This window comes from Sinocyclocheilus anshuiensis, unplaced genomic scaffold (genome assembly GCF_001515605.1).
Source record: "Sinocyclocheilus anshuiensis isolate Anshui unplaced genomic scaffold, SAMN03320099.WGS_v1.1 scaffold1023, whole genome shotgun sequence".
In the NCBI taxonomy this organism is placed as follows: Eukaryota; Metazoa; Chordata; class Actinopteri; order Cypriniformes; family Cyprinidae; genus Sinocyclocheilus; species Sinocyclocheilus anshuiensis.
In genome coordinates this window covers 120,155-141,634 of record NW_015546084.1, presented here as the reverse complement: position 1 = coordinate 141,634, position 21,480 = coordinate 120,155, and the positions used below count along the sequence as shown (strand labels likewise).

Sequence of the window (21,480 nt, the reverse complement as noted above, 5' to 3'; positions counted from 1 at the left end):
AACACTCTGACTGAGCGCTTCAGAGTTTCACTCTCCGTCAAGCGATCTGTGCTATTTATCATTTCATCTCAATGGATGCGCGGCGCACCTGTGTTTGTGTATTTGGCGTAACGGTAACTCTAGTATGAAGGCGCACGACTCGCTGACGCTTTTTCTCACACGCGCAAAGTGAGAGAGAGAGAGAGAGAGAGAGAGAGAGAGAGAGAGAGAGAGTCTTACATAACATGCAGAATTGATGCGCTACATGTAAATGATATTCTTTGTTTTATTTATATAGTATAGTATTTCAGTCTGGCGAGTAAACAAAAAAATGTACTAGCCAATGGCGATTCAATTGCCAAGGTGTCCGTAGAGGGTTGCATATACACCTAGGATGGCTTGAGGGTGAGTAAATCATTTGGTAAATTTCATTTTTGGGTGAACTATCTTTTTAAAGCAATAGTTCACCCCAAAAAGAAAATTATGTAATTTACTTCCTCATTTCATCCTAAACTTTTATGACCTTTTAACAGTCAACAGACATTAGTCAAAGTAGTGCCATATTTAATTTTTGACAGGCATGAAAACTAGGCAGTGAGGGATAGGAGTACTGTAAGTTTAATGGATTATTTGATTGTAACATCTTTCCAAAAGACTTTCTGTAGACAAAAACTGCATAAAACAGTTTTGAAAGCTGTACGTTTTAAAATTGACTGCAAGTCTATCCCTCACAGCCCTGTTGTCATCCATGTAAAATTCAATATGTCATTTAACGTAACTAAGGTTTATGCAGTCTCATGTCTTTGGACCACAAAATTCTTCAAAATATCTTCCTTTCCAGTCATTCCAAATCTGTATGACTGATATGGGGGCAGGTTGTAGGCAAAATTATATTTTGGCTGAACTATCTCCAACTACCACTTTTCATAATAGCATAATTATAATAGGAAACATTCAAAAAAATAATAGTCAGATTTGATATAGTCATTATATTATATATCACTTAAATTATCTCAACTATAAAAACACAAGGTTTCACTCAAAGACCAGCAAATAAATGTGAAACGCTCATAACACATATGTAAGGCGCCATTCACAAAAGATGTGCTAGTGTTCAAAAACAGCAAACAGCCCAACAGAATGAAATAAAATGTAGAGTCTTGTGAGGTGTTTTTCAGAGTTGAACCACTTTTAACTTGACAAGGTGTACTAAAAATGTGAGATGCAAGAAAAAAAGTGCCAAACATAAACCAACAATTAAATAAACAGTGCAGAGAACATATCCTATGTGAACGGCCCTCCAAGTCATATAAAGATGTGGCTCTTTTTCATGTATTTGCTTATGTTTACGCCTTAAAAGATAAAGAGAATATGAAAAACAGCACTATCTGCTTACAGCAGATAATCCAGATAAATGTCCAAATATAACATTAAACGGTACATAAATCTTGGAAAAAATCCTCACAGAATGACAAAACACGCTAACTTGGCTAAAACACTTGGCTATAACTCTTTCTGGGTCAAACTAACATGCTCTCACACATCTAAAGACCTCACAGTCTCATCTGTCTGAAGGGCTGTCAAAATGGCTGAAAAACTAAATTCGAATTTTTTACTTAAATATGATCAATATTCAAATTATATTTGAATGTAAATGGCATAATTTTAGTTAGGGGGGAAAAAAGCTTTTGGCTTCTCTCCCGAGGCCACAAGAGGGCGCACGAGCAAAATATTATGCACATTTCTTCAAAGCATAATAAAATATCACGACTATCTTTGAAAAAAGTGCATAATGTTTAACATAATGTTTATAAACCTTATATAATTAATAAAGTTGCTTAAACAATTAGAAACAAAACAAAAGCATCATGCATGTATGTATAGTAGGGCTGTGCGATTAATCAAAATCGTCATAAAATCGCGATTTGAGCTTGCTCGATTTCTAAATCGCTTTATAGCACGATTTTCTGCGCCCCGACCTCCTATGCTATCCGAACCAATCAGAATGCAGCGCGCCTAAATGGACTCTTCTGGAGATCAGAACTAAAGGCACAAATCATCATGCATGCAATAAAATTATGACATTATTAATAATATTGTAATTGTAATTAGGGCTGTGCGATTAATCGAAATCATCTTAAAATCGCGATTTGAGTTTGCGCGATTTCTAAATCGCTTTATAGCACGATTTTCCGCGCCCCCGACCTCCCGCAGTATGCTATCCGAAACAATCAGAATGCAGCGCGTCTAAATGGAGCACGAGAACAGAATAGACCGGGCGTGCATACAAACGTAAAGCCAGGTTCACACACTCCGTCTGTGGTGCGTATTTTTTCCGCACCCATGTTAACGGATCAGAACGTTCACACTGCATGCGATTGCGCTCCAGGAGCGGTGTGTCCTGTAAAGCATGTCTGTGTGTGTCAAAATCGTGATTAAAATCGAAATCGCTAAATTGATCAAAGAAATTGCGGTAGGTTTTTTTTTTTCATATCGCAGAGCCCTAATGTATAGTTTAATACAAAGGACCAAAAACCAATCACAAAGAAAAACCGCCATAACGTCTTTAGACATGTTTTTTTAAAAGTTGAACTTGCATTAATTTTACATAGCTTTCTAAACATGCGGCTCTCTTGTGCGAGACGCGAGTGCTACGGTGATAGATGTCCCTCAAGAAAATGCGATAAATATGCATTCTGTGTGAACAATTGGTTTCGGTTTTGATGTAAACAACATCATTCGACGAATATTTTAAATTCAAATTTTTTTTGACAGCCCTATCTGTCTGTGTGTACATTACAATAAACAGCACAAGAATATATATATATATATATATATATATATACACCATAAACACCAGTTAAAATGTAATTTCAATTTTGAATTTCCCATAAAAATACCTGCTGTGAAGAATTTAAACTCCTCAAAGGCTCATGACAGAAGTAAGGACAGATACTCCAGAATTGTTTCAAAACAAAGTCCAGTGTTGATAGCCGTAGACGAATAACCCAGAGGATGACTTCAGGGGCCAGGAGGTCTCTGCCTAAAATAAGATCCACATGCGGACCACTCCAGAGGTCCAAGCTGGGAAAAGCAGCTTCCTCACACACTACGGCATAACAGGAAGTCGAGCTAATTCCCGGAAGTACAGTGATAGAGGAGAGTGAGAGAGAAAAGAAAAAGCCAAAATGATCTGGGTTTCGGGTCATATACAGGAAGCGACGTGTCTGGGTTTGTCAGGAGTGGCTGCCGGAGCGAGACGAGGCCTTCAAGAAGCTGACATGCCCAGACAGCTGGGAAACAAGACAATGGAACGGAATGGGAGAAGATAAACTGCAGACTGAGTCCTTCTGAAGGTTTCTCCTGTACATCTCACCAGCAATCAGTCAAAGGTACAAGAACATTAGAAGAATGACGTCATCGCCGGGTTACATATGTAGAATAGAGACTATATTTTAAAAGAATTGAAGAGATTAAAGAGATTACTGTAATCAAAAGTGGATGTTAGACTCAATTATCTCTAAATGAAATGTGACTAAATGAAAGGTGTTGGACAAAACTACGATCAGAATGTTGAATGAACTACATTCATCACTGCAGCAAATACTGACGGAGAATTAGAATTAGGCAACAACTGATGACTTTAGCTTTTCTCTTCTGATTGCTGATAAACAATGATGCCAAAAAAAAACTGAACAAAAGGAAATAATATTTATATAAATAATAATTTGAGTGAAGAACATGAATAATATAATAATATGAACAATTCATAATTTGAAAGTTTTAAACTGGTTATATAAGCAATTGCTGACATGACATTTTAAAGTACTGGAATATATAAAAATCTGATTATGAAATAAAGCTAGTATACCAAAAATCACAACTAAGATCATCAGAAATGTTTTTATTACTACATTTTCAATCTCTATTTGTCTTAACATTTTATTAAACAATTTAAATACAATTGTTAAAATTAGGCTACAAAGTCACTTTAATTGTATCTTTTTATTTTTTTTAATTTAATCTTGACTTACTAATTAATAATAGTAGTAGTATATTTTTATTTAATGCCATGTCAGCATCCTAGGCAATTTTCATGGCAAAAACAATTTAAAAAATACAAGTATAACAAATACAATAAAAAACAGCCAACAAACAAACACAAGTTATATTACTACTAATTAATAATAATTAACAACATATAATTATTTCTAAAATGTATGAATGTATATGAATAAGACTGATAAAGCCTTTTAACCTGGTTAGATAAGTATTTTTGACATGCTCTACTGCTCTTTAAACTACTAACATATATAGATAAACAGAGTGTGCATTAAAAGACCTCTAAGATAATTCTTTTTAACTTTTTTTTTTATTATTACACTCATTCTCTTAGTGTATAAAAAAGAAATGAAAATACCACGTCACTTTAATTTTATCTTATTAATTGAATCTGGATTAGTACTAATAATTTCACTATTTTTTAAATTATTTCTAAACAGTATGACCCATTTTCAACCAGAAGTTCATTAATAACTTTTTTCAGGAAGACTGAAACTCAGCATGTATAAGATCAGGCAAGTATATTTCTGTCATGTGTGATGTGAGGTATTTCTAAACTTTTCTGGACTCTCCAACCATTACCAGTGGAACAGAAGAAATTTTGCAAGTCAGCCAAGAGTATAGTAATTGTTTAGCTCGGGATCAATGAACGACTTAAATCTGCCAATGATTTTTACAAGATAAAATCTTGGACATGAACACACATTTACAGCTTCAAATCAATTTTAATTTGATACCTCAACTGAGCTGAAACAACCTGCATCCATGACATACGGTCCTATGCGTGGGCACGGTCCTTCCCTTTTTTTGGATCTCTAGAAGATAGCAACTGGTAACATCTGATGTGTTATAACAAGATAAAAGAAAAGAGTTCTTTAGTGATTTCACAACATCTGCACAAATCAGTGCGGTTCAGATCAGCGCCACACCCGTCAGCAAACACCTATAAAATACTCACTATTTCTGCCACAGAATAGGCCTAACCAGGTGGAATCCTGCTCAAAGACTAATTAAACCCTAAGAAATGGACAGATCCTTATCAAAGAAAACCATCCTTAGAACCAAAGAAAGAAGGCAGTATACAAACACTCAGCTTTCATGAGCTACAGATGAACTAGCTCTACCTGTCTCCTTGAAAAACCAGTTTTGTCCAACACCTTTATTTCCTTTAACCTAGCACCAGTGGGAAAACCAACCAGATGATCCAGCTCCACATCTACAATACACAACCCTTAATTTAGGCTATTCAGCTACTAGACTCATAGTTCACATGGACTTGAGACTCTTCATTATGTCATCAGTCCAACCGGTTGGAGTTCTCTGATTCCTCCGAGGACAATCCGAGGGTGTTCTGAGAAACATTAGTTTCATCGTTTGTCACTGCTGATGTTTATGGCCTGGTTAGCGAGGGCTGGTCACAGACGTCAGAGCTGACAAATTCAGGAGGGGCTAATTTTTTTGGGACAATATGTAACGCATACCAAGCAAACTAAAAGCCATTATTCCAGAAATTGAGGTGTCATGCTAGTGTTGCTACAATCAAACTGCATTCACCGTCAAGGCATAACTCTGAAGTTTTACGTTGCTATGGAGACCTGATGCTCAAAATGTTCTTTTCACCATCTATGCTGACTTTAGCATTCAGTCTCTCTCCAGAAAGAGGCCTGCAGTTCAACATCTGACTTTACACACATACACACACAGACAAGTGGGGTAAGATGTGTCAGTGGGTAAGCTGTCATCTCCTTAAAGGGGTCATATGATGTTGCTAAAAATAACATTATTTGGTGTATTTGGTGTAATGAAATGTGTTTATGCGGTTTAAGGTTCAAAAAACACATTTCCACACATCTGAATATTTGGGTTGAACTGTTCTGGAACAGTGTTGTAAATACAACTTAACCACTGATTTCTAGTTGTGTCCTCTTTTGGATGGCCAAACAAAGTAGTTTCACGCGGTGGGCGGGCTTGAGAACGACGCGGCCGGCGGGCTTGCGGCAACCACATTTAACGACCCCGGGCTGGACTCCGCTTCATCCACGGTGAAAGCCGATCTGGCGATCGACAGCGCGAAGTTGATGTATTTCCTCAGTGACCAGCACGGATCAGCTCTAGGCATGACGAAGCGAATATCGTCCTCTTTTGGAAGGCCAAACAAAGTAGTTTCACTTTCACAACGAAACACACGGCGCCTTCACGACATGGCGGCAGCAACAATACTACAGCAAGAATAAAAGTTACGCCTTCTTTCTTTGCGTGAACATTTGGGCGGCGTTATGCAAATCTTCCCACATCGTGACGTAGATATGTGGGGACGTGTTAGAACGAGCCGTTTTAGGTAGGCGTGGTTGACTCTTAACTTTTATAAAGAATATCTCTTTGGATTTGAGACTTTAGTCTTTGCAACTTTACAGATCTTCTTTATGCACCAAGAGCTTGTAACACTTCAAAGAGAAAGGAAAAATTTAAATCGCATCATGACCCCTTTAAAGGAATAGTTCACTCAAAAATGAAAATTGTCATCATTTACTTACCCATCATGTATGAGTTACCCAAACCTATAGGAGTTTCTTTCTTATGATATTTTAAAGAATGCTGGTAATCAAACAGTTGATGGTCCCCACTGATTCCATAGTATTTATTTCCCTACTTCAAAAGTCAACTGTTTGGTTCTTCAAAATATTTTCTTTTGTGTTCAACATGAGAAAGAAACTTGTACAGGTTTGGAACAACATGAATGGGAGTAAATGACAAAATCTTAATTTTTAGGTGAACTAGTCCTTTAAGTAAACTGTGCATAATTTCACTTTTTAATAAAGGGGTCATTATATATAATATACATGGCAGATGAAATCAATTGTCAAAGCAAATGTGTCCAGGTATTTAAAAAAATTGTATATGACATATATAGCAATTCCACAATTACATGCATTTTAGGGCTGGGCGATATGTCAAAAATATCTTATCGATAATCGCCTTTAAAAATATTGCGATATCCGATAATATAGTCTACCTAAGCCCCACCTCCACCACGCCCCGCCCCCACCAAAACAACATTGCTGACATGCACCATAAACACACACCATGTTCAGTTTGGTCTTAATTATTGCCACAAAGTTTGGTTTTACTTTTCTTAGTTTGTGCTTAAACTAACAGAAAACATTAGCTTTGCTGTTATTTTGGTGTTGCTAATAATTTCCACTCTGTTCTTATCAAATTTGTGTTTGAAATGAATTTCGTTTTGTGAGGAGAACTGTTGAGGAAAAATAATAGAACCCAATTTTAAGTTCACCATGGTGAAGTTGGACATTCTGGCAGTGATTGTAAGAATGATAAATGCATGTTGATGTCATATAATAATATCTTTAATAAAATATGCCTATTTTCCAATGTTTCACTTTCTTTTTGGCATTATCGCCTGTGTAGAATATAGTGCTATATATCAGCTTAATTAAACAATTATATTGTATACACGGTATAAAAATCTGTAAAAATATTGCACTGAAATGTGCGCTGACATACAGAAATCGAGAAGCAGAATCGAAATGTAATTTTATAACAAGTAACTTGATTCCTGACCTTATGCATCTGATCTGATTTCCAAAATTGGAATAACTTTTCGATGCCCAACCCTCCTACTAAATTTTTCCGATAATGTCGATAATCGTCTGTTACCTGACTGTTGACATCGACATCGCGATGCTTACGAGACATCGTCGATATACGATAATATCGTCATATCGCCCAGCCCTCATGCATTTATCAATAAAATAAAAACGTGTGTGTGTGTGTCTCATTTCTTCAAGACACGTTTCTATGGCTCTACACTACAAATGTGCTGTTCCAATTTCAGATGATAGCAAACATCCTGAAATCTCACCTTCATCTCACTTCTCTTCCCTAGAGAACAGCTTAAGTAAAAAGCGGCACAGGTTACCCCACTCTCCCCTATATGTAAACAGAACCAAACAAGCTGGCCAGGAGGCAATTTTGTCACCGTAGTGTCAGGGAGGTGCTATTGGTTGAAGAGCAACTACACATGGTGCACACATCCTATTGAATTGCCGGTTTTAATTACAGAGGCTCGAAGGAAGACAGTGAGGTCCGCGTGAATGACTAATATCTGACAAGGATACGAAAACCACCCCGAAGATGCAACACACACCCCCAAAAGAGGATACCGATTGTAAGAATGTTGCTGAGCGACAGCTCACAACCACATTGAACACCGGCGCTCTGTGCACTAGAAGGTCACGGAGAAGCAGTGGCTCCGCGTGAGGGGCAACTGTCTGAGACCCTGGGGAAAACAGCGGGGTAGACTGGCACAAGGGGGAGGGGGAATAAAGGAGGGGTGTGAGCCAGCTTGTCATTTATCAGTATTTTCATCACACCGTGACTATTTCAAGAGGAGGGAGGTAGCAGCCAGGACACAAATAGACGCCAGCTGAATATCCCCTCATCAGTGAAACACTACGACGCTTCAGCCTCAGAGAGACTAGCGTGTCAAGCTCAAACTACAGGTGATCTGTTAGAACACATGATTTTAAACTAAAGTCAAATGAGAAAATATGTAAGAGCAAAACAACTGAAGGATGACAGAATTCAAAATCTGTTTTGTAGGGAATATTGGGATTAGGATTTTCTCCCATTACCTTGCAGATCCTTCAGTATCTGGTTAGGTAAGTAAGTCTTAACAAACACATTGTGCATGATGATCAATTAAAATTTCAAAATAAAAACACACCTCCATGACCCTCCCCAAACCATGCCTGACTGGAAATGCCAGTCCAGATTGACAGAGCTGCGGATCTCAAATCATTGCCCAGAAACACAGAGCCAGAAACAAGGAGCTTAAGGAGTAAATAAAATAAGTCTTTATCTGACCTAAAAAAGATTTACATGGAGAGCAGCCTGAGATGATTAAACAACATTACACTACATCAGGCAAAACAGATTATATTTGATTCCCTCTAACCACATGAAACGTTCTTGAGGGAAAAACGCTGACCAACGTTTTCAGGATGTAAATCACAAGTAAGACTGGGTATGGCTTGGCAAGAGACATTTCAACAAACATTTCATCTCCACTATAAACAAACCATACACTCAAACTGACTCCAAATCAGTCTCATGAGATTTCAGCTGCAAGCTGCTTACTGCTGGTACAATTCTGCCAGTGAGTCACTGAAAGAGGATCAGTCTTTTTGGTTACAACTTACCTCAGAAACAAGCTAGCCACCGTGATTAATTTTAGAGAGAGCTATTAGTGTTCTTTCTATGGGTTTAGGCCAAACAAATGATTTCAAGATCTGAGCTCAGATCAAAACAGACCACTTGCATCTCAAGTGTAACCTGTGACGAAATTCCTCTAATGCACAGCATCAATTAAACCTTGATGGTTTTATAAACTACTGACCCAACTTCATCCACAAATGTCTGACTAGTAGAAGTTATAAAACTCCAACCACCAACAAGTGTATCTAACTTTACACGCATACTGATTATTTATATCATCACAAAATGTAAACTATATCATTGCACAGCTTTCTATTTACATTTAAATATACCCAAGGTAATTCGCATACATACAGTACACTCAGCCATAGCAATACATACTGTATAGCAAACCTCGGATGAGTGTTTTTATAAATCACAAAACGTACATTAAATTATCAAGATTTTCTATAACGCTACTTTGAAACAATGTGTAAGCTATTGTAAGTAAAACTGACTTTACTTAAAAAGCAGAACAAGGCAACCACATCTATATTAAATCTTCCCAACTGCTGAACTTTCTGCAAGGGTATAGAAAGTAAACAAGAGACATACTACATCATCTTAGGCACCAACTAAAGAAATCAAAGTGAAGCCAACGTGGCAAAGTAATATCTGGAATAAACTGTTGACATCTCAAAACAAGCATTTTTGAAAACACAAGGCTCTTCTTTTTGTGGTAAAGAGGAAACCTATTAGTTAAGACTGTTGCGTTGTTTCCTGTTTGTACAACAACACTATTATTATACCGTTTTGCTGTGAAAAACAAGCAGCTAAAGAGGTTTTGAGTTGACAGGTAAACTAGAGAATCATAAGCTGTATTTTCTTGTAGCTAACTAAGCCATGATCTGACATGACCATTTAGGAAACCAAAACAAGTTTTGTTTGGTAGTAAATGGGTCGATGATATTTCTGTTTTTTAAAAACAGATGGATAAGACTCACCTGGCCAGTGGAGTCAATCATTGGTAACAGTGGTGTCCTGGTCGACATCTTCTGGCTGGATTTGGCTGGATCTGAAACTGAACGTGTTCACAGTTCTCACAATTCAATCAAATGTGACATCGGCACAGCACGATGAGAAGTGTCCAAAGTCCAGCTTGTAAAGAGCCCCTGAGCTCGGTGCGAGTCCCCAAACCAGTACAGATTAGCTTTTAAAAAAGTCCCGTCATTAAGTCATAGTTTGTTTACTAGTCTCGGCAGGAACGTGAATTTTATTGAAAAATTTCGACGAACCCTATCGGCGGGTGTCAACACTGAATGCCGACTTCCTATGTAATTTTCTACAGTTAACGTAGTAAATTTTCTGGTAAATTACAGCATTAAAGAAGAGACAGATTAATCTGAACCCTCAGCTGATGAAAAACAACAAAATTGTTCCCAGCACAAATGTGCAAAATCGAGTCCGAGGACTTCCAAGTTTTATTAGGCCGGGTGGCAAAAGGGTCCCTAATTTAGCCGTAACTATCGATGCTCGGCTGTATATTGTTGTGCATCTGTAATGTCAAAAATTTTCGTTTTCTTCTTCTCAAGCCTGAGGAAAGACACATGAAAGTCCCGCTTAGCACACAAAAAAAACTTTACAGCAAGTTATCGAGCTGCTCCTTCCAGTTAGCCAAGCAGCGCCCAGATCAGCGTTACTCCGAGTAATGATCCGTCATACAGGAGTCAACATGCCCGTTTCAAAACCAAATCAAATACCTAATGTCGTCTCGAGGTGACAAACTAACGATCCGAGCACAAAATCATCGCGGAGATGCTCGTATACTGGCTCTCTGCGCCTCTGAAACTCACATCTAACCTGCTAACGCGCGTTAGCTGGCCGGGTGACTTCGAAAAAGTCGCAGATATTTTGACAGTATGATTGTAAGAATAGGTCCTAACCGTAGCCCGGTTGTTAATGGCTGTAAATTGGTCGGTTCCAGTCGGTGGTACGCGACAAATTACATCCGTGAGCCGTGAAAAGCTGTACAGTCGAGCGGTCACGACTGGTACCGCAGCAGCGCCGGACGCCAGTGTTGTTTGCGTTCAAGAGAAATGTGAAACCAGGCTGTTGTGGATCGACTTCTTCTGCCTCTCTCACATAGAGCTTTAAAATAAAAGTCTTTTATTAATTTTATTCATTCGTTTTAAAATTAAATCATTATATGTATATTCGATATGCAAAATTAGCTGTTTTTTTGTTTGTTTGTTTTAATAATAACGTCTTAGTAAATCAGTTGTTTTTGTGTTAGGCTCATGTTAGAAACAGAACAAAAATCGAACCTCACAGTGTGTGTGTGTGAGTGTGTGTGTGTGTGTGTGTGTGTGTGTGTGTGTGTGTGTGTGTGTGTGCGTGTGTGTAAAATGTAAAATATAAATGTGTACTTTAAAAATTCACATAATTATATTGAAACGTATGTGCATTTAGTACATTTTCCTCATTAAAAAGTTTTGCATACAAATATATGAGCATATGAGCAGTGCTTTTGGAAACATCTGTTAAAAATTATGCATTCTCTCATAAAATGAAGACACCATTCAGATTCTACATGGGATGAGTTCTTTAATGGTGGTTGCCATGTTTAGATCACTGAATAAATTAATCACAGATGCCAAATACACCTGTGAATACATTCTACCTGCAGTATACCTGTCAGTACAAAATCCCATTACTGTAAAATGCACATAGAATGAGTGCATCTTTACAGGGATGTAAGTAATAATAAAAAAAGAGAACACCTCTTTGGGATTACTGTCGAATTACAGATCATTCTCATTTTACACATAGAGAGGGATGTGGAAATTTCTGTATCAGGAAAAAAGTGAAATGAGTGGCATCAAAATTTTTAACTAAAACAGAAACTAAGACTTTTCATTACTAAAAAGATAACACCTCAGGAAAGCAGTAGCAGGTGAACCTCTATTAATTTAAAATAAAACGTCCCAGAAGAAATTCATACAGGTTTGGAACAAGTTCGCCTGCTACTGGTTTCCTGAGGTGTTATCTTTTTGATAAGAATGTGGGAACCAAACAGTTGACGGTAGCCACTGACTTCCAACATTCTTCAAAATATCTTCTTTGAAGTTCCATAGAAGAAAGAAAGTCGTACAGGTTTGGAACAACATGGGTGTGTGTAAATGATGACAGAATCTTCCTTTTTGGATGGATTTGGATTTTCCCTTCAACAACAATTGCAAACCAAATGCACAGTACTGTAAATGTGAGCAAATACAGTTTATTGAAGCTCCAGAGGAAGGCAATGAAATCACACTTTCAATTCACACATCAGTGCAAGCCAGATAAACAGTCTTTGAAAAGGTTATGCAATCATTTAGCAGTGACTGTCAAACTGTTTAATACATTTGACTGTAATATGCTGTATAGCAGTCTTGCCTGCATTATCTGCAGATTGAAGTTGTTCTAAAGTCTGATTGAGCTGAACTGAAAATTGTACATATATACATTACATATTTTTTGCCATGCATTTTTCTTATTTTTTGTTGCTCATCTCTATGGCATTCTGATCACTGGACTGTGAATGAAGGAATGAATACTCTGCTGCCATCTCTAGGCGTTTTGTGGAATAAAATAAAATAAGGTGTAAAGCAAAAATAATGTATTTTTTTACAGTTTACCTTTGTTATTTCTTTCTTTTTTTGTCCAGAACATAAACAGAAGATACTTTGAAGAACACTAAGGTCCAAGGATTTTCAGTTTTGGGTGATCCCTTTAGTTTAAAGAGTCAAGGTGAATGTTAAGCAAATAATCTTTGCCATTTTGAAACTTCAGATTTTAAAGGTTATTTGGGAAAAAATCTCCCTGATAAACTAAATATCGTGTGAAAAATACTGCATGTTTTGTATGAGCTACGTTATATGGCCAGCGTTTCGTCATTGGTCTAGGATGATGTCACCTGCACCGAAACCCCGCCCCTCATCCCCCACATAGCGCGCTGTCTGCACACGCACAGTACACAGAAGCGCACATTGCATTGCGCTGGTGTACACATGGTTATTGTGTTAATTGTGTACATTTGCGAGGACAAGCGCTCTGAACAGTATGAGGAAAAACTGCCTGTATGTCATATACCGATGGACATCACTGGATTTTTAAAGTGTAACCCGCACATTAAGGAAGACCATAGATAGCCTAACTGCAGCTATGTAAATGTCTCGATCGGAATAGTCGCGGGGAGAAACACAAGAATCTCATTTATCACAAAACATGACGATACAGCGGACGTACAGCTTATAACGTAAGTCATTTTTTCACCTCGTTTTATTTTTGAGGCCTTCATAATATGCAATCATGTATCTGTGTGTTTCCAGCAATAAAGGGTATAGCCTACTTAATGGCTACTTAATATTTTGTTTCAACAAAATGTCGCCCAATGAGAAAGTGCGAGTTTTACTGCAGCTGTTATTCATATTAAAAAGGTAATGATAATACAAATCTTCCCTAGTTCACGTTTTAGATATTGTCTATAAGGATGCCCATCAGAAATCTACGCAAAACGTTCGAATTGTAATGCAAATGCATTTGAAATATAATAAGCATAATTTCTTTTAGCATTCACACTGAAATGGTAGTGAAACTGAGCTCAAATGGCGAAGAGACACTGAACTACAGTGAAAGCGCATTTGAATTTGCGTGACAGCATCAGCGTGGCCTAACAAGTGACAGTCAATACAGTTGCAAATCTGTGGCAGACGTTCTTGTTTTCCCTCTCAGTGACTGTAGGCCTGTATAATATTGTGCTTTTAATATCATCTATGTAAGCGTTTGCTCAGATGTCGCATAACGCGCATTTTTGCTTGCACAGTTGTAGTAGAAACGTTAGAAACAAAGGCTCCTAATTAGTGCTGTGATTCCGCTTTCCAGTGAGAGAAACTGGACATTTAGGGGCAATGAACGTAATGACGTGTGACGATGCGCGAAATCATTCCAGTGGATTTCAGCTTCTTATCCTGTTAACCTTCCCACAATTTTTATAATGGTTTAAAACAATGCAATCATTTCATCAGGCAAAGAGTTGAGCAGGCCCATGTGTCTGTCGCAGACTGTTGACTTGAATTTAAAACATGCGGGGAAATTATGTACGCCTGTCTATAAATTAAAGATAGATGCTTATTACATGCTTATTACACGTACTAAATAGCAATTAGGTTAAGCCCAAATAATGAAAAATGTTAATGTTTTCACAAGAATTCTTATTACACATTGATTGGGGGAGCAATCATTCTAGTTGATCAATTCAAGTGGCATTTCATTTGTTAAAATAATTCTTGCACTGACACTTTCTTGTCACAGTATTTTGTAGGTTACTGATAAATGACCAGCAGATGAATATTTAATATGACTTTCCATTGCTGTACGTGATTCATTGCAAAAAAAAAACATTACACACATGGTTTCTGTGTGAAATACTGCTGATAAGATGTTTAGTGTGTGAGTTAAAGTGATTGGAGTGATGTTGACTTGCAATATGACAAATCTGGGTCAATGTAACCACCCACCCCCCTTCACTACCACAGGCTACAAAAGGCAAGACTGAAAAAAGCAAAGAGGATGAGGATACCATCACCAGGCTCTGTGCGTGAATGTATGCATGTGGAAATAAGAGCATGGTGTGCTGGCTCTGTCCTGGGGTCGTTTGTGTGTGTGCGTGGGGGGGGGTGTTGTGTTGGGGTATATGTCTGAAGTGCTGTTGTGCATGTCCCCCTCCTCCACGAGGTCAGTGGATGATACAGCCATGTCACATCCTGTAACTGTTCTCTCTGAGCTGCTTTATATTCTCTTTTACACATACAGACACACATCTTTTCATCCTTCTCTTGATTCTTTCTTCTGTTTTCGCCATTCTGTACTTTATTCTTAAAGGAATAAAAATGAAAATTCTGTCATTATTTACTCATTCTCTTTTCATTCCAAACCCAAATAATTTACTTTGTTCTGTGGAGCACAAAGAGAAGCCTGTTTTCCATGATATTTTTATGCAATGACGATGATGAGGGACTGAAGCTTTTAAAGGGTCATAAAGGATGCAGATGCATTATAAAATTGGTCAATATGACTTGTACATATTCCAAGTCATTATCCAGTCTCCATTTATTGCAATACCTCTGAAAATACCAACACAAATGCTCTCCTTTTGTGTTCCGCTGAAGAAAGAAAGGTGTACGGGTTTGGAGGATGAATAATGGCTAGATGTTCATTTTTAACTGATCTATCTATTCCTTTAACCTTCTTTTGGTCTTTTCATTGACATTTCATAATGTCTAATACGATCGTTTCAAACTGTCATTATTTAGAATAATGAGCTGATCTTCTCTGCTCTGTGGAGAGGTGATTAGTGCAGCCATCAGATTATATCTCTATTATTAGAAGAATGATAACATTATTCCATTTACATTTCATTACATGTTTGACTATAACAGATGTTTTCTAAATAAACTCTGTAAATGCGTGTCTTAATAATCTCCAGCAAAACAATGACTTTTTATAAACAGTCAAGAAGACAAGGATGATATATTGCAGGACAGTCGTGATAACCAAGAATACAGCATGCAGAGTATCATCAAATTATGTCAATATTACCCTGATGTGACATCACTACAAAGCTGCCTCCTAATTTATATAGTTCTTTATACGGTTTGCTTGCATGCTTGTAAGGATTATTTTATGCCTTCGATAAATGTGAACCCCTGGAATTTGTTAACAAGGGTACTGGGTCAGAAAGATTTTTCTGTTACTTTAGGATTTCTCCTACCGACAAGTCTGTGACATACCCTTGTGCTGTTCATTATTGTTTCACAGTGTTTAATAACTAGTAAGGTTGTGAATGACTAACAGAAGACTGTCTTTTGTACTTAACTCATCACAATTGTTGATGTAATTCCTTGTGCTGTGACTAATATTAAAGGGTTAGTTCATATTTCAAAAATTACACAAGTACCATAATGAATGAACACTATAATATTAATTTGTCTTTTTTCTTTTTGCATCCTAACCACACAGCTTCGCTCAGCCCCAGATGCCTCCGCTCCCTCTTGACGAGCGCATAGTGGTTATTCAGCGGCCCAAAAGTTTGGCCTTGCACGTGGCCTCCCCACCAACCACTTCACAGTCTTCCTCACACCGCCCAGCCACTCACAACGAGCCCCCACCCTGCTTACCACAACCCCAACCCCCACCACCCCATTCCCATCCAGGTTCCAAATACCTGTCTCTGGAATGCAAGCACAGGCAATCTTCCCATGTTCAGAGAGATAAAGGAGAACGAGGTGCTCCCTTTGAGGGCAGCGGCCACAATACTAGCCATTGTCACAGCAATGGGACAGTAACTTTAGGTCCCAGACCTCACAAGCACACGCATACCATTGACATTAGAGTGTCTTTGGACAAAGGTGGAAGAGGAGGATCTTACATAGACCAAGGCCGCAGCAGTAGTCTTACCCGAAGTGGAAGCATCAAAGGGAACAGAACTAAACGGGTGTCACTGCACTTGGATCCAGGGCAAGGCGAAAGGAAATGCAAAGGAAAGTCTTCCGAATTAGTGGAGAAGCACCACCAGAACCATCATCAGAGTCAAAACCGGACTCAGCACAGTAGCCATCATCCGAACCAACTCACAGTCTCTCCTGGAGGGATCTTAGAATTTGTACCAGCGCAGAGACAGCAGTCAAAATCCAAGCCAACAAGAGAGAGAGACCTGTCATCAAAGTCTTACTCTGCAACTGCCAGCCACCCATTGCACAGTGAGAGGGACGTATCATCTGTAGGAAACAAAGAAAACTCCAAACTGGGACCCGGCCACCAACTGCCCCACGCCCACAGCCTATCCCGTCACCACAGTTCAGCCCCATTACCCCATGCTGCCATCCTAAACCCTCACTACCCTGCTGTACCACCCTCACTCCCTTCCCGAGCCCCTTCCTCTTACCAGCACATCAGTCAACCCTGTCCCTCACACACTAGAGAACATCGGCCCCAAATTCTTCACGCTTTACCCCTCTCCCCTACTTCCTCCCAAGGAGGCTTCCCCAGTCCTGACCACACATGTACGATTGACTTTTCCCACCCTTGTGGCTGTTGGAGGTTGGTTCGTTGTAGAAGAGGTAGAGGTCACTCGGCTGGCTGCCACGGTCGTAGTACAAGCCCATCCTCTTCATTTTCCCACGCCCCAGGAACAAGTGCTGCCAACGGAGGTGGCGGAACCATGGGATTGAAGACTTTAGGAGGGTGTCTGTCAACTGCTTCCACCACCAACACCTCCTCTTCCAACAGCACTGTCTCGGACTGTCGCACAGGGCTGCTCAGACCTTTGGGTTGTGCATCCTGTTCTGGAGAAGCTGGAGGTTTTGAGAGCCCTGCTGCTTTCCGTAAGAAACTGGTTGGGGGTTGTTTACCTTGTACTCCCCTTTCCTCATCTGCACCTCTTCGAGTACTCCAGAGTTGCGTCAGTGGGTGCAATCCTAAAACAAGCCAAACTGGCAGCTCCACGTGCAGTTACTGCAGTAGTGACCCCATTGTAGTGACCTTTAACCCGCACAGAGGGAATCCTCACAACATGGGGCGTAATATTGGTGCACATACCATGGGAGGATACCAGCCTGATGATAACGATTACAGTGTACGCACAATCTGGCCGGAGGAGCTAGCGAAAAAGATGACTCGCTCTAAAACTCAACCTATCCATCACAATGCAGGTATCGGAATGGGCTCAGGGAGGACCTGCATGGGCCACAACCAGAATAGTGGCAATGGTGGCAATCCTGTAATCCTGGACTGCCGGAACCTTATGGAGTTCACTCGTTCCCAGTTGACAGATCAGGCAGGACGACGGAGGCTCCAGCAAGGAAAGATGGCAGTTTTGGACTTTATCGGATCAGGGAATAGTGGAGACCAGGGTAGAGATTCCCTCAAGCGGCTTTGGAACAAAGGAGCAGATGCTTGCATGGGGGATGGCAACGGGTTTGATGATGAAGTGCTTCCACAATCCCTATCCCTCCGCTCTCCATCTCCAGATTCCCCTCCATCCTTCTCACCCCCACCCTCTGCTCCTAGCACGCTTATTAAGCCCAAACCCAAACAGCGAGAGAGGGAGGGTGGACACACCTTACCCTCGGCACAGTCGCTCCACTTGGTCCTCAACTCACTCAACAGAGAACAAGATAAGGAAAATGGACGAGGTAAAGTTGCTAATGTGCAAGTACACAGCAGGTTGAGTGACATCTGTATAATGTGTTTTTTTGACAATTCGACAATTCAGAAAGATGAACATAATCTCTTCACATTGCCAGTCCCACTTGAATGTACTGACCTTGATTTCATTTTCTCATCTTCCATTAGGCTGTATGCCTTTCTGCACTGATAGTATTCAAATTAAAATTATAGTTCAGTTAATCTGTGGGGTGCATAATCCTCCTTAGCCTAGCTTCAGAAGAATGCCAGTTACATTGATGCCCTAGTAATGTAACTCAAGTTCAAGTTTTTCTCCTTAAACACTTTCTACCTTTAATTCTTTTTCTTAAAACTCAGACTGCTTTATTCTCTGTTTTATTTCTTACTGAAACTCGTTAAGTTTTGTTAGATAACTAAAGGATAATAGCCATTCTGTGGAGGGAGAGTGATGGGACTTCAAACAGGAAAGATAAGGAGGAAAGATTAAAATTATTTTAAATTATTCGATTTTCTTACATAAGGCCTTGATGACATCATACTCTGACAGGATTTTAACCCGTGTCATTTTTAATTGACTGAAAAGAGTCCTGTACCAGCATACCTCTCTTAGATGGTCACATAGAGTGAAGTATTTAAGCATATAAGAAAACTAAAGTAATTTTTATTTTTTTTGCCAGTGCACCTTTCCCTCCCTCTTTCCTCATCCCTCCCAGCTTCACTATCTGAGGAGAGTGTCATGACCCCAGATATGGAGAATGCTGTGATCAGCCCCATCCTCCCTTTCCTTTTTCTTGGCAACGAGAGAGATGCACAGGATTTGGATCTACTGCTTCGTCTCAACATTGGTTTTGTGGTCAATATCACAACCCATCTTCCCCTCTACCACCTGGACACAGGCTTGGTGCGTTACAAAAGACTCCCTGCCACTGACAACAGCAAGCAGAACCTGCGACAGTATTTTGAAGAGGTTTTTGAGTTTATCGGTAAGAGAAATTGTCAACTCTTGTAGTTTAAACATTTACAAGTCATTTCTTAACAAGTGCAGGTTTTTATGGGGTATTTAAAATCATCTTCTTGCCATGTTATTTCTGATACTTTCTATTTAAATTGTACATCAGAACTGGAGGCATGTGACCATTTTTTGGTGTGTGCCACACCTCTTTTTTGTTTCAGAGGAAGCTCACCAGTGTGGACGGGGCGTTCTTGTGCACTGCCAAGCAGGTGTGTCCCGCTCAGCTACTATAGTCATTGCTTACCTGATGAAGCACACCCTCATGACCATGACTGATGCCTATAAGTATGTGCGCGGTCGGCGGCCAATAGTCTCCCCCAACCTCAACTTCATGGGCCAGCTGCTAGAGTTTGAGAGAGACCTCAACTCTGGGGTAACACCTCGCATCCTCACCCCCAAACTGAGTGGCCTGGAAACACAAGTTTAAAAGGGTGGCGCAAGAAGATTGTGAGAAAACGAGAGGGGAGAAGGAGATGAATAAGAAGAGGGAATTGATGGACAGAAATGGATGGATAAAAAAACATGGGTAAGAATAAAGCCGTTTAACGATAACAAACAGTTAAGGATTTGAAGAGAGATGACAGAAATAACTAGAAGATGAAAGCAGTCCGAAAGAAATAGAGGAAATAGTCTTGGTCTATTTTAATTGAAGTATCTCCACGCTTTCTGTTTCATATAAATAGCATTTATTTGACACATGCATCACATTCGAGACCCAAGAGCTGTAGCAAACTTCAAACTCCTTTTCCACTGTGCACAGAACATTTCTAGACAGATTATTTTTGATTTGGGAGATCATTTGAAGGCACTTTTTGGGTTACTTTGCGTTAGCTGCCAACTATTTATAAATTTGTCCACTGACATGAAGATTAATTTTGCCTTTTAAATTTTTTCGATATTGCTATTTTTGTTACTTGATCTTACATCTTGCATTCTTTATCTTAGTGTATTTGTGTGGGAGGTGTGCGATAGTGTTGATGTGGAAGTGGAACTGATTTAAGTAATTTTCACTTTCTTTTATTTTTCATGGGACATGAACCAGCCATTCTAATGTCAGATATTATCCAAAAATCATATATTTCTTTTTTATTTCTTGCTTATGATATTTAACAGATGGCAATTTGTATAAAGCACTGTGTAATGAAAAAAAAATGTGTTAATAGGAAAAGTGGATAATAGACTATAAAATAGGTTTTTTATTTTCTGTCTTTTTTATTCAACTCACTATTTATTTTACTTTGGGCAGGCAGTGCAATGGCTTAAATTTACTCAGATTTAATTTAATATAATTTTTTGTGCTTTCTGTATGTTTTGTTTTTTTGTTTGTTTTTGTGCTGCAGATGGTGATAAGAATTTTACATTTTTAATATGGAATATGTGCACTGTTTATTGCTGTGAGAAATTACTGTGACTGGAGCAGATTGGGCCAAGTCATCAACATGAATCTCACTCTTTAGTATGAGTTGAATTTGCGATTCAAAATTGCACATCAAGGTGACAAGTAGATATTTATAGTTTATGCAAAATCAGCATGAAAGTTCCAAGGTGATAGTGTGCAGGTGTAGCTAAAACATTAAATGTGTTTTCCATCATTTGCTTTTCTGTCACATTCAGTTCATTGCATAAGAAAAATGAACACCCTTATCAGCTTTAATGCCTGCCCTATTTTTAAACAGCCTGCCTAATTTGACCATGATCAGATTTTAGTGCTCTCAGGACTGTAGGCAAACAATCTGGTTTTGTATTACGTACCACAAAGGAAACCAGAGCCCCTTCCTCCATTTAAATTCTTCCTTCATTTTCCTACCTTCTTTTTCTTTCTCTATGTCCTCTAAGAGACTATGCATTATTATGGGAATACATTCTGTGAAAAAGACTTGGTTCACTCAGTTCACTGTGAAACATTCTTCTTCCTGCATATTGTCAGTTTCTCAGCCTTGGTCCTTGAAGCCACCTCTCCTCAGTCTTGTCTGCTGTCCCTGAGCTCT

General features: G+C 39.0%; 2 protein-coding genes across 14 annotated transcripts in view; one reads left to right on the top strand and one right to left on the bottom strand.

Annotated features, from left to right (window-relative positions):
- The window catches only part of LOC107700010 (serine/threonine-protein kinase MARK2-like), a 39,672-nt gene extending 28,287 nt beyond the window's left edge, over positions 1 to 11,385 (bottom strand). For 11 of the 12 annotated variants that reach the window (XM_016501485.1, XM_016501491.1, XM_016501487.1 and 8 more), the window contains exon 1: positions 10,260 to 11,385. In XM_016501485.1, coding sequence (XP_016356971.1) covers positions 10,260 to 10,307 — 48 coding nt within the window. In that variant the 5' untranslated portion in view covers positions 10,308 to 11,385. The remainder of the gene's footprint in view (positions 1 to 10,259) is intronic. The other variant, XM_016501483.1, reaches the window with a different exon arrangement.
- Positions 11,386 to 13,262: 1,877 nt separating this feature from the next.
- LOC107700009 (uncharacterized) lies at positions 13,263 to 20,818 on the top strand. 2 transcript variants are annotated; one of them, XM_016501482.1, is made up of 5 exons: positions 13,263 to 13,552; positions 14,832 to 14,889; positions 16,315 to 18,488; positions 19,158 to 19,463; positions 19,654 to 20,818. In XM_016501482.1, exons 3-5 carry the CDS (start codon positions 16,331 to 16,333, stop codon positions 19,917 to 19,919), a joined length of 2,730 nt encoding a protein of 909 aa, XP_016356968.1. In that variant the 5' UTR covers positions 13,263 to 13,552; positions 14,832 to 14,889; positions 16,315 to 16,330; the 3' UTR covers positions 19,920 to 20,818. The 2 variants fall into 2 exon arrangements, with proteins under 2 accessions (XP_016356968.1, XP_016356967.1); XM_016501481.1 differs by lacking the exon at positions 14,832 to 14,889.
- Positions 20,819 to 21,480: the final 662 nt, after the last annotated feature.